The 14,056-nt window shown below is 37.3% G+C and overlaps 1 protein-coding gene across 13 annotated transcripts in view; it reads right to left on the reverse strand.

Annotated features, from left to right (window-relative positions):
* The window catches only part of C13H12orf42 (chromosome 13 C12orf42 homolog), a 222,569-nt gene that overhangs the window by 126,658 nt on the left and 81,855 nt on the right, over positions 1-14,056 (reverse strand). Inside the window, exon 3 of one of the 13 annotated variants that reach the window (XM_063614344.1) lies at positions 6,865-7,107. The exons of the other annotated variants lie outside the window; for them this stretch is intronic. Within the exon in view, the coding sequence (XP_063470414.1) occupies positions 6,865-6,969 (105 nt within the window). The 5' untranslated portion in view covers positions 6,970-7,107. The remainder of the gene's footprint in view (positions 1-6,864; positions 7,108-14,056) is intronic. 13 annotated transcript variants of the gene reach the window in all.

Genomic DNA, 14,056 nt, shown 5'->3' on the forward strand with positions numbered 1-14,056 from the left:
ACCAGATGGATTCACAGCCTTATTCTACAAGAGGTACAAAGAGGAGCTGGTACCATTCCTTCTGAAACTATTCCAAACAACAGAAAAAGAGGATTCCTCCCTAACTCATTGTATGAGGCCAATGTCATCCTAATACCAAAACCTGGCAGAGACACAACAAAAAAAGAAAATTTCAGGCCAATATCCTTGATGAACATTGATGCAAAAATCCTCAATAAAATACCGGCAAACCGAATCCAGCAGCACATCAAAAAGCTTATCCACTGTGATCAAGTCAGCTTCATCCCTGGGATGCAAGGCTGGTTCAACATACACAAATCAATAAACGTAATCCATCACATAAACAGAACCAATGACAAAAACCACATGATTATTTCAATAGATGCAGACAAGGCCTTTAATAAAATGCAACACCCCTTCATGCTAAAAACTCTCAATAAACTAGGTATTGATGGAACCTATCTCAAAATAATAAGAGCTATTTATGACAAACCCACAGCCAATATCATATTGAAGGAGCAAAAGCTAGAAGCATTCCCTCTGAAAACTGGCACAAGACAAGGATGTCCTCTCTCACCACTTCGATTCAACACAGTATTGGAAGTTCTGGCCAAGGCAATCAGGCAAGAGAAAAAAAATAAAGGGTATTTAAGTAGGAAGAGAGGAAGTCAAGTTGTCTCTGTTTGCAGATGACATGATTGTACATTTAGAAAACCCCATCGTCTCAGCTCAAAATCTCCTTAAGCTGATTAGCTTCTTCAGCAAAGTCTCAGGATACAAAATCAATGTGCAAAAATCACAAGCATTCCTATACACCAATAACAGACAAACAGAGAGCCAAATCATGAGTGAACTCCCATTCACAATTGCTACAAAGAGAATAAAATATCTAGGAATACAACTTCCAAGAGATGTGAAGGACCTCTTCAAGGAGAACTACAAACCACTGCTCAAGGAAATAAGAGGACACAAACAAATGGAAAAACAGTTCATGCTCATGGATAGGAAGCATCAATATCATGAAAATGGCCATACTGCCCAAAGTAATTTATAGATTAAATGCTATTCCCATCAAGCTACCATTGACTTTCTTCACAGAATTAGAAAAAACTACTTTAAATTTCATATGGAACCAAAAAAGAGTCCATATAGCCAAGACAATCCTAAGCAAAAAGAACAAAGCTGGAGGCATCACGCTACCTGACTTCAAACTATACTACAAGGCTACAGTAACCAAAACAGCATGGTACTGGTACAAAAACAGATATATAGACCAATGGAACAGAACAGAGGCCTCAGAAATAATGCCACACATCTACAACCATCTGATCTTTGACAAACCTGACACAAACAAGCAATAGGGAAAGGATTCTCTATTTAATAAATGGTGTTGGGAAAACTGGCTAGCCATATGCAGAAAACTGAAACTGGACCTCTTCCTTACACCTTATACAAAAATTAACTCAAGATGGATTAAACACTTAAACATAAGACCTAAAAACCATAAAAACTCTAGAAAAATAACCTCGGCAGTACCATTCAGGACATAGGCATGGGCAAAGACTTCATGACTAAAACACCGAAAGCAATGGCAACAAAAGCCAATGAGATCTCATTATACTAAAGGGCTTCTGCACAGCAAAAGAAACTATCATCAGAGTGAACAGGCAACTTACAGAATGGGAGAAAATTTTTGCAATCTATCCATCTGGCAAAGGGCTAATATCCAGAATCTACAAGGAATTTAAACAAATTGGCAAGAAAAACACAAACAACTCCATCAAAAAGTGGGCAAAGGATATGAACAGACACTTATCAAAAGAAGACATCTATGTGGCCAACAATCATACGAAGAAAAGCTCATCATCATTGGTCATTAGAGACATGCAAATCAAAACCACAATGAGATACCATCTCACACCAGTTAGAATGGCAATCATTAAAAAGTCAGGAAACAGCCGGGCGCGGTGGCTCACGCTTGTAATCCCAGCACTTTGGGAGGCCGAGGTGGGTGGATCACGAGGTCAGGAGATCGAGACCACGGTGAAACCCCGTCTCTACTAAAAATACAAAAAAATTAGCCGGGCGTGGTGGCGGGCGCCTGTAGTCCCAGCTACTCGGAGAGGCTGAGGCAGGAGAATGGCGTGAACCCGGGAGGCGGAGCTTGCAGTGAGCCGAGATTGCGCCACTGCACTTCAGCCTGGGCGACAGAGCAAGACTCTGTCTCAAGAAAAAAAAAAAAAAAAAAAAAAAAGTCAGGAAACAACAGACACTAGAGAGAATGTGGAGAAAAAGGAATGCTTTTACACTGTTGGTGGGGGTGTAAATTAGTTCAACCATTGTGGAAGACAGTGTGGTGATTCCTCAAGGATCTAGAACCAGAAATATCATTTGACTCAGCAAACCCATTACTGGGTATACACCCAAAGGATTATAAATCGTTCTACTATAAAGACACATGCACACATTTGTTTACTGCAGCACTATTCACAATAGCAAAGACTTGGAACCAACCCAAATACCCATCAATGATAGACTGGATAAAGAAAATGTGGTACATATACACCATGGAATACTATGCAGCCACAAACAGGAATGAGATTAGTTCCTTTGCAGGGATGTGGATGAAGCTGGAAACCATTATTCTCAACAAACTAACACAGGAACAGAAAACCAAACACTGCACATTCTCACTCATAAGTGAGAGCTGAAAAATGAGAACACATGGACACAGGGAGGGGAATATCACAAACTGGGGCCTGCTGGGGGGTGGGGAGATAGGGAAGGGATAGCATTAGGAGAAATACCTAATGTAGACGATGAGTTGATGGTGCAGCAAACCACCATGCCATGGCACGTGTATACCTATGTAACAAACCTGCACATTCTGCACACAAAGTATAATAAAAAAAAAACATACCAAGGTACTATGAGGAGAATATAATACTAGTTGACATTTATCAAGAATATAATCTCTCAGACATTGTGCTAGAGTCTCCACAGATAATCTTCCAAATGCTCACCGGCATTCATCCAGGGAGATACCATTATTTCCATTTTCTAGATTGGGAAGCTGTGGCTCAGAAACATTAGGAGACCATAATCACACCTAAAAGTGATGGAGTTGAAAATTAAATAAAGGCCATTTTGACTCCAGAGTCTATATTATTTCCACAAAGCCACATGAATAGCTAACCTTTTATAAAAATCTACACTTTATAAAACACTTTCCTATATGTCACGGATGGTAAAATATTGCAGTCAGACCATGACTCTGGATTCAAATCCTGCATCCTGCACTTACTTGTTACGGCAACACAGGCAAGTTAACCTCTTCGGCCTCTTGAGCTCCTCATAGTTAAAAGGGGAAATGGCACTGATAGTAATAACGAAAGCCAACTATGAGGGTCATTTTGAAGATGAAATGAGACAATATACACATATACATTACGTACCCTGGCCCACAATAAGTGCTTAAGAAATAATCACTGTATCATTATTCTGTCATTCACACAAGCTTTTAATGAGCATTTTCTATTATGATTTGACTCTCTAGAAACCTCTTAATGTTAGCAGCAGAACGTATCCAAGTCACACAGCACCAAAGTATGCTAGTGGCAGTGAATCTGTACAGGTCTACAGCAACTTCAATTCTTGCCTCCTCAGGAGAAAGAATTTAACTGAGGGGCATAAGGCAGGAGAGAAGGAGGCAGGTTTTAAGGCAGGAGTGAAAGTTTATTTTAAAAACTTTAGCGCAGGAATGAAAGGAAGTACGGTACACTTGGAAGAAGGTCAAGCAGGCAACCTGAGAGATCAAGTGCACAGTTTGACCTTTAACTTGGGGTATTATACGTTGGCATGCTTCTGGGGTTGCATTACTTCTCCCCTGATTCTTCCCTTGGGGGCTGTCCACATGTGCAGTGTGTTTACTGGAGTTGTACACATGCTCACTTGAGGCATTCTTCCCTTACCAGTCAAGTGTTCCTATAAGGTCATACACCAGTTAAGCTCGGCCATTTTGCCTCTTAGTAAGCATGCTTAACCCCACTTACCCAACTCCTGAGATCTTATCCACAAGATGCTTATCACCAGCCTTAGATGTTTCTATCTATTGGAAGACTGTCTTTCCCTGGCACTGGCTGCGACTAATTATTATTTTAGAGAGGCAGTTCAACAACCGCCTGACCATCACCTGATGCTTGCCTGACCCTCCTGGTTGACAGTGGGGGGGCCCTCTCCTGCCCTGCTCATATCTGACTAGCTACCTACTATAACATTAATAAACACTTTCTAGAACCTTATTTGATGCGCTGAAGAATTCATGACATACAATAGGAGGTTTCTGCTTCTAAAGAGGCTTGCTGTCTAATGAGAGAGATAATATGTAATGCTCTTACTCTATGTTATGAGCTGAATTGTGCCTCTCTCCCAAATTCACACGTTGAAGTCCTCACCAGTACTTTAGGTTATGACTGCTTAGAGATAAGGGTCTTTAAAGAGGTAATTAAGGTTAGATAAGTTGGTACAGGTGGGTCTTAATCCAATATGCCTGGCATCCTCGTACAAAGAAGTTAGGACACAGATACACACACAGAGGGATGACCATGTGAGGGCACAGCAAGAAGGTAGCTATCAGCAAGACAGAGGCCTCAGAAGGAATCGAACCTGCCAGCACCTTGATCTTGGACTCCCAGCCTCCAGAACTATGAGAAAATAAATGTCTGTTGTTTAAGATATCCAGTCTGTGGTATTTTCTATGGCAGCACAAGCAAACTAATACACTACACAAAATAGATTAAAACCATAAAGAAAAAGCAACCCGAAGCCCAGGACTCTCAGTGAAATATAAACTTTCTTTATATTTCACATTATACAGTCCTCTGTATTACCCAGGCCATAGCTTCCCAACAGTAGGATATAGATACGTTTGCTGTTGTGTCCAAGCACCTAGCACAATTCCTGGCCCCGAATAAATATTCATTACATAATAAAGCCACAAGAAATTCTTTCTCCTTCCTTTCCTGTGTTTTATTGTAACCAAATAGTTGATGAAAAAAAGTAAATGGAGCTAGCACAATTATTAATGAATTATGAATGAGGAATTCACAAGGAAAGCATCATGGTGACACCATCTGAACTCATAGTTCAACCTCAGGATATATAAAAGGGGAAGAGGTAGATATTATGTGCCTCATAATATGATGCAACAAGAAGGATATAGCAACATCTCTGAAGTACAATTTCCTAACAATTGTACCAGTATCTAATTGAATCTGTAGATCTAACTACCCATTTGTAAAATGATGGGGAACAGAAGAACAAGTTAGACACAGCAAAATCCAGGAAGTGGGAGGGACATTTACAAAGAAATGACCTATTTTCTCTAACAAAAGAGTGGTATGGGTTGAAGGAACCCATTGTTATAAAACAAATGTGAACTTAAGACACAGAACAACATATGCAGAATGTGCAACTTGTTCAGATTGTCACTCAATTTTACCAAGTGCAAAAATGAAATGTTTGAGACAATCTTGGAAACAGAAATATGGACTAAATTGTATTGATGAATGACTTAACTTTGCTTGGCATAATAATAGCATGGCCAATACATGGAAACATAGAGATGTAAATTTAGATATGGATATAAATAGCCTTACCAACTAATAATGCATCCTGAAGAATTTGTGAATAAAATGGCATGATGTTTGAGAATTTCTATAAGAGTTTTAAAACTAACTTGATTCTCCTAAATGCTCTATCAAACACGGCAGGTTTTGTTTTATTTTTTTAAAATGAAGACATTGGTAACCCAATTCTCTTGGTTAAGAGGCTTGCCAAGGTCATTCAGTCAGGAAATGGCAGGACCAGCTTCTTCAAACTCCTACTCTGGTACAAGTGGGTACTTCACCGTAGACCCCTAACTTCAAGAAAGGAAAATAGAGGCATAAATTTTAAATTAACATTTGTTATTATGCAAATAGTCTTGTTGAGTGTTTTATGTCCACTACAAATCCATGAGATATGTGCTATTAGACCCATTTTGCAGATGAACCAGAACTCAAAGAGGTCATGTGATTTGTCAAGAGTGGCACAGAATTAAAACCCAGATTGGCCTAACTCCATTTCAAATGAGGTACAACACCACACCGTGGCTCCCCTCTTGGAGAATTACAATGTACAGTAGTTTAGGCCAAGTTCTACAGTGAAAAAAAAGTGTTTAAATTCCTTCACCAATCATTTCTCAACCTCTGACCATGGAACCTTTCTTTTACACTTAGCATCCATTAAGTTTGCATATAACCACAGGGTACACAAGAATTGCTTCAAGCTAATAATGGATGAAATCTTACTATATTTCTGCTATGTTTGAATTTGGGAATATTAACACATGCCATAATTATTTTTAAAAAATAAACTACTTTTCATTTACCTAGCAAACAGTTAACTACATATGGCCAGCATCATTTTTAATTGATAAGCACCAACTTTACTCTGTCAAAAAGCAAATATTGTTTCCTCCCTAGTTGGACTCCTAAGTATTATATTTTCCAAATAGCCCATGGGGTTTGAGGCACCCTTCCCCAACCCAAGCTTATTGGAAAGTTTATTTCCTAGACTACTGGACAGAGAAGGGGAAGGACATTTACATTTTGCCAAATGATCTCATGATTTAATGCCACTGGTAATAGTAATACAAGCTCAAGCCTTTTGGCCAAATTTTGCAAAAATGGTTGAAATATTTTTTTCCTGTAGATATAAAACCTTCAAACAAACTGATCATTAAAAGGAAAAGGAAAACTAAGCAACGATTTCAAACTGGGCTATTTTAAGAAATGCCTTCCTCACATAACAAAAATTTCTCACCTCTTCCTGCCCACCATGAGTATTTTTCCACTCATTTCTGAACTCGGATATCTCTGTGGATCTGACACACAGGAGGAGCAGCCTCCAAGGCAGTGAACAGCACATTATGGAGTCAGGTTTGAATGACTGAAGCTCATGAAGGGAGAGTCCTCAAAAGCAGCAGTGGTGAGCTGAGGGCTGGGGACAATGGGAAGCAAGCCCTGTCTTCAAGATGTGCAGAAAAACATCCTTTCTCTCTCGGATCTGGCATCATATTCAGATGAGCAAATGTGAAAACAGGAAATGTGTTCTCAAATGACAGAAACTTCTCTTGAGAAAAGGGGAAGTGTGAATCCAGTTTAAAGAAAACTCGTTCATTAAAGACAAATTATTTTCTCTTAGAAATCAAAAATCTGGCCCCAGCATGGTGGCTCATCTCTGTAATCCCAACATTTTTGGAAGTCAAGGCTGAAGTACAGATTGAGGCCAGGCATTCAAGACCAGCCTGGTCAACATAGTGAGACCTCATCTCTACAAAAAAATTAAAAAATTAACTAGGATTGGTGGTGTGCACCTGTAGTCCCAGCTACTCAGGAGGCTGAAGTGGGAGGATCACTTGAGCCCAGGAGTTTAAAGTTACAGTGAGCTATGATCACACCACTGCACTCCAGCCTGAGTGGCAGAGAAAGACTCCATCTCAAAAATAAATAAATAAAGTCAAATATCTGTATCATAACCTTTAAAACATCCACCAAAATTTTCACATGCAAATTTTCCTCCACTTTTACAACTTTCCCTTTACTGCTCTCAATGTTAACATTTTATATCATAACTTTTATTATGAAATTCCACATTATGAAATCTGACATACATATATTTCTCTAGATATTTACAATGAGATAATGCCAGCAACTAACCATAACCAATGCGCATGCACAGCAATTATTTCTTCACAAAAGTGAGGAGCGATATGATTGATTATCTCACATCTACTTTTTGGTCTCACAGTCTTACAGGGATGACAGTTCTGTGAACAATGACATTTGCATGCACTGGACAGCACAGATGTGCAAGTCAACAACAGGTTGCTGGTTTGGGTACCTAAGATCTTCGCAGGCTAAAGACAAGGAGGCTTCCCTTGCAAAGCCCTATCGTTGACATTCCAACCTAACAAATGGGGCCTTAGCCTATTCTATCATGGCACCTTCCTGCTGCAATCTAAATCAGCGCTCCATTCTGCCAGTTCCCTGTACATCCTGGCATAGCCTCTTTTATTCCCATCCTAATATACACTGCATTATCATTTTTTAACAAATCACCAAATCACAGGGCTTTATGATCAGAACAATGTAGATAATAAAACCCTTAAATTAACAAATAATACATTAAGCACTTTCTATGTGCCAGACACTGCACTACATGCTTTCCATGTGTCATACATAGATCTTTTTAAAAAGAAAAGAGTAAATGAATGAAAGAATATATGTATTAAAGAGTAAAAAAAATGTAATTTTTCAAACTGTTTAAAAGGGAAATAACCTTGGAAATTATACATTCTCAATCATTCATTCAACAAATATTTATTTTATTTAATGCCTGTTAGACACTAGGTTTTGCCCTACATTCTGAGAACTAAGTAGTAAACAGGGCAGGTGCTCTAAGCAGCTTACAGTCAAATGGAGAGAGTTACCACATGGAGACAGGAAAAAAAGGAACTGAAGTCTTGAGTTTCAAGCTAGTAAGGAGGTGCATGGCTAGTAACTTCTATATATTAGAATAAACTGAAATCAAACAGCACAAGTTTCATCTTTTCAAACACCTACACAGAGAATGTTAATTATTGCTGAATATTTTGTCAAGATAATTTTGTTGCTTATCTATGATTAACAGGTGCCAGAAATTTTATGTTGTAGAGAAGAACAACAAAGGCAGAAGAGGAAACTGATACAGAATGAGCCCCCAACCAGTGGCCCAGAACTCTGCCAGATGTTTTTATGTTCCTTATCTTAGTCAATATCCATTGACCTTCTAAGCCTGATGTTTCCTCCATGTTGCAAATAAGGAAAATTAGTGCACTCTAGAGTTTAGGTAACTTTTCTGAGACAATCTGCTAGTGGGTGGCAGAGATGAGATTAAATCCCAGGACTCTCACTCCACACTCCCCATTGGAGACTATTGTGAATGGAAGAGCACAAGCCTCATCTAACCCTCAGCAATTCTGATTTTTGCCATGTCAAAAATATAAATTTTTAGGTGAAATCTCTTTATTTTTTCAATTAGCAATAATTCAAAAAATTAAAAATACTCTGCAGGTCAAACAAAACATATCTGTAATTAAATGCTGAAGTCATTCATTTGAAACCTCTGCTTGGCAGTGTTTTTCTCCACTGAGTTTACCCAGCTGAGCAGGGTTGGCACATACCATAAAGGGTACAAAAAGGCTGTGCAAGAAGTCATGTTGAGTTGAGATCAGACATAAGCTTATTTTCTTCATGGCGTAGAAAGAGAAAGAGACTAAGCACTTTATAGATGATATCAAATTGGATGGGTGATGCTAAGTCCTCGAAATGTAAAACCAAAATTTTAATTAGCTATTTCCAGATTTCATGTTGCACATTTTTTTAACATTTTAATGTTTCTAAAACCTGTATCTTATCATCAATGTCAAATAAAAATCTTTACTTGTGCCATTTGTCTCCTTTTCTTTGGTTATATATGCCAAAGGCTTATTTTATTGTTTTTTACAAAAATTAACTTTTGGTTTTATGGATCAACTTTGCTGTTTGTTACCCATTTTAATAAATTATGTTATCGCCAGGCGCGGTGGCTCACGCTTGTAATCCCAGCACTTTGGGAGGCCGAGGCGGGCGGATCACAAGGTGAGGAGATCGAGACCATGGTGAAACCCCGTCTCTACTAAAAATACAAAAAATTAGCCGGGCGTGGTGGCGGGCGCCTGTAGTCCCAGCTACTCGGAGAGGCTGAGGCAGGAGAATGGCGTGAACCCGGGAGGCGGAGCTTGCAGTGAGCCGAGATTGCGCCACTGCACTCCAGCCTGGGCGACAGAGCGAGACTTCGTCTCAAAAATAATAATAATAATAATAATAATAACAATTTATGTTGTCTTTACTAATTATAATTTTTAATGCCAACTTTGTTATTAATTTGCTAGCTTCTTAAGTTGAAAGCTTCGTTCATTTTTATACTATTTGTTGTTTCTAAATAAAATACATGTAAAGGTCTACATTTTTCCCTGAGGCCCACATGAGATTCACGGGTTTCATAGGTTCTAATACAAAGGGCTTTCTTCTGTTATTTTTTAGTTCTTAGTTTGTAACTTCTAAATAAAAATTTAAAGTAAAATTAGAAGCATTTTAAACATTATTTATTGTATAATTCTGTCATCAATGTGGCTTATATAATATCGACTTTTTGAAATGTATTAAAATATCCTTTTTGTTTAGTATGAGTTAACTTGGTAAAACTTTCCAAGTGTATTTTTAAATAATGTTATTCTCCATTTGTATTTGTATTTGCACACAGTCACATGTGTAAGTATGTACCTGTAAATTGTGTTAGTTCTATCTTCTGTGGCCATACTCATGTTTGTCTAATTGATTCATTTGTTTCTGAAAGATGTGTCTTGAAGACTTAACTAGAATTAGAATTAGTTTCTCTGTATAAGATTGTACAAATACTTGCACAAATAAGCAAGTTCTCTTCTTCTTTATAAGTTTTTGATGTATACATACACACACATATAAGTTATGTTGACTATCATAACTTCTTTAGTAATTAATCCTTTTATCAATATCATATTCCCCTTCTTTTTTTCTTTAAATGTCTTTTGCATTGAAATCTATTTTACCTTAAATTAATATTGCTACAAGCTTTCTTTGTTACATGCCTTGATATATTTCTTCTACTTCTTAAATATATTTTTGATATTTTAAATATAAAATACTTGATTATAAAAAAGAACATATGTAGATATCCATAAGTAATAAACCATAAATATAAACATACATGAACCCACAATCCAAAGTATAAAAAAAAGTTACAAATCATATTGATACTTCCTGTGTACTGCTTACCAATCTGTGCTCATCCCCCATACCGTCTCTCAGGGGTAGACACTATGTGAGTTTGTTTCTTACCATTCTCTTCTCCCTCAACCTGTGGGATCTGACACTATCTCCAGGTAGATGATGTCAGAATTGAATTAGAGGAAACCCAGCTGGTGTCCACTGCAGAACTGATTGTTTGTTTGTTGGTGGGGAAAAATCCCGCACGTTTCGTCTGTGTTGATTGTTGTGGTGTGAGAGCAGAGGAAAAACAGTTTTTTCAACTCAATACCGTATAATATCAAATTGCTTCTCCAACTAGTTGTACAAATTTGTACTGATTCTAATTGTTCCATGTCCTCACCAACATTCCATTTACTCTTTTTTGGGCTTTTGGGGGGTTTTTGTTGTGCCTGCTGCTATCCCATTTTGAATTTAATTTGCATTTCCTTGATTTACTAATGAGAACGAGTATCTTCACTTGCTGACTGGCCATCAGCATAGGTTATTCTGTAAAATGCTTGTGCAAGTCTTTTCCCATTTTCCTGTTGTGGTTTGCTTTTTTTAAAAAAGAGTTATTTATGTGCCCTAGATGTTCTTTCTGGATTATATGTATTGCAAATATTCTCTCCCATTTGGAGCTTTCCCATTATTTTGTTTTCCTTATGATGCTTAAATGAATGGAATCAATTCTTTATGTACTATACTTATCAAGACCTTTCTTTATAGTTAGTACTCTTTGGGTCTTGTTTTTGAAAATCTTCCCTCATTTAAGGTCATGAAGATGTTCTTCTATATGGTCTTTTAAACATTTTAGAGATTTGTCATTTTTATTTAAGTCTCTTATTAATCTTGAATTGGTTTTTGTATATGGCAAAAGGTGAAAGTCAACTTTCTTTTTTTCAATGGGATAGCACCATTTACAGATAAGTCCATAGTTTCATCACCAATCAACAGTAATGGTAATTGTACTAATAACAATAACAATAGCAGCTAACTTTATATACTGCTTACTACATGCCAGTCACAGTTCTAAGCAATTTACATGTAATGCCAGCTCTCTAATATGATTTGGTATAAAGAAAAACCTATCAGAGTAACAGCATATTTCTCAGCAGAAACCCTACAAGCTAGAAGGGATTGGGGTCCTATTTTTAGCCTCCTTAAACAAAGCAATTATCAGCAAAGAATTTTGTACCCAGTGAAACTAAGCTTCATAAATGAAAAAAAAAGATACAGTCTTCCATACAAACAAATGCTGACAGAATTTGCCACTAACGAGCCAGCACTACAAGAACTAAAGAGAACTCTAAATCTTGAAACAAGTCCTTGAAATACACCAAAATAGAACCTCCTTAAAGCATAAATCTCACAGGACCTATATAACAATAACACAATTTTAAAAAATAAGGTATTCAGGCAACAAATAGCATAATGAATAGAATAGTACCTCACATCTCAATACTTGCATTGAATGTAAATAGCTTAATTGCTCCACTTAAAAGATACAGAATGGAATAAGGGATAAGAATTCATCAACCAAGTTTCTGCTGTCTTCAGGAGACTCAACTAAAGCATAAGAACTCACATAAACTTAAGGTAAAGGGCTGGAAAAAGATATTCCATGCAAATGCACACCAAAAGTGAGCAGAAGTGGTTATTCTTATATCAGACAAAACAGACTTTAAAGCAACAACAGTTAAAAACGACAAAGAGGGACACTGTATAATGATAAAAGGACTAGTCCAACAGGCAAATATCACAATTCTAAATATATATGCACTAACACTGGAGTTACTAAATTTATAAAACAATTACTACTAGGCCTAAGAAATGAGATCGATGGCACACAACAATAGTGGGAGACTTTAATACTCCATTGACAGCATTAGACAGGTCATCAAGACAGAAAGTCAACAAAGAAACAATGGACTTAAACTGTACCTTAGAACAAATGGACTTAACAGATATTTGCAGAACATTCTACGCAACAACTGCAGAATATACATTCTGGCCGTCAGCACGTGGAACATTCTCCAAGACAGACTATGTGATAGGGCACAAAAACATCTCAGTAATTTCAAGAAAATCAAAATTATATAGAGTACTCTCTCAGACCACAGTAGAATAAAATTGGAAATCAACTCCAAAAGGAACCCTCAAAGTCATGCAAATGCATGGAAATTAAATAACCTAGTCCTGAATGATCATTAGGTCTACAATGAAATCAAGATGGAAATTTAAAAATTCTTTGAACTCAATGATAATAGTGACACAACCTATCAAAATCTGTCGGATACAGCAAAAGTGGTGCTAAGAGGAAACTTTATAGCATTAAATGCCTACATCAGAAAGTCTGAAAGAGCACAAATAGACAACCTAAGGTCATACCTCATGGAACTGGAGAAACAAGAATAATCTAAACTCAAACCCAGCAGAAAAAAAGGAAATAACAAAGATCAGAGCAAAACTAAATGAAATGGAAACAAACAAAACAAAATACAAAAGATAAATGAAACAAAAACCTGGTTCTTTGAAAAGATAACTAAAATCAATAGACCATTAGTGATATTAACCAAGAAAAGGAGAAGATCCAAATAAGCCCAATTAGAAATAAAACGGCAGATATTACTACTGATACCACAAAAATACAAAAAATTATTCAAAGCTACTATGAACACCTTTATGTGCATAAACTTGAAAACCTAGAGGAGATGGATAAATTCCTGGAACTATACAACCCTCCTGGATGAAACTAGGAAAATATAGAAACTCTGAACAGACCAATAACAAGTAGTGAGATTGAAATGAGGGTAATTTAAAAATTGCCTTTCAGAGGCCAAGGTGGTTTGATACCAGCCTGGCCAACGTGGTGAAACCCCATCTCTACTAAAAATATAAAAATTAGCTAGGCGTGGTGGCAGGCACCTGTTATCTCAGCTACTCAGGAGGCTGAGGCAGAAGAATTGCTTGAACCCAGGACCAGAAGTTGCAGTGAGCCGAGATCATGCCATTGCACTCCAGCCTGGGCAACAAGAGCAAAACTCTGTCTCAAAAAAAAAAAAAAAAAATTGCCAAGAAAAGGAAGTCCAGGACCAGACACATTCACAGCTGAATTCTATCAGACATTCAACGAAGAATTGGTACCA

Source organism: Symphalangus syndactylus, chromosome 13 (genome assembly GCF_028878055.3).
Source record: "Symphalangus syndactylus isolate Jambi chromosome 13, NHGRI_mSymSyn1-v2.1_pri, whole genome shotgun sequence".
Taxonomy (NCBI): domain Eukaryota; kingdom Metazoa; phylum Chordata; class Mammalia; order Primates; family Hylobatidae; genus Symphalangus; species Symphalangus syndactylus.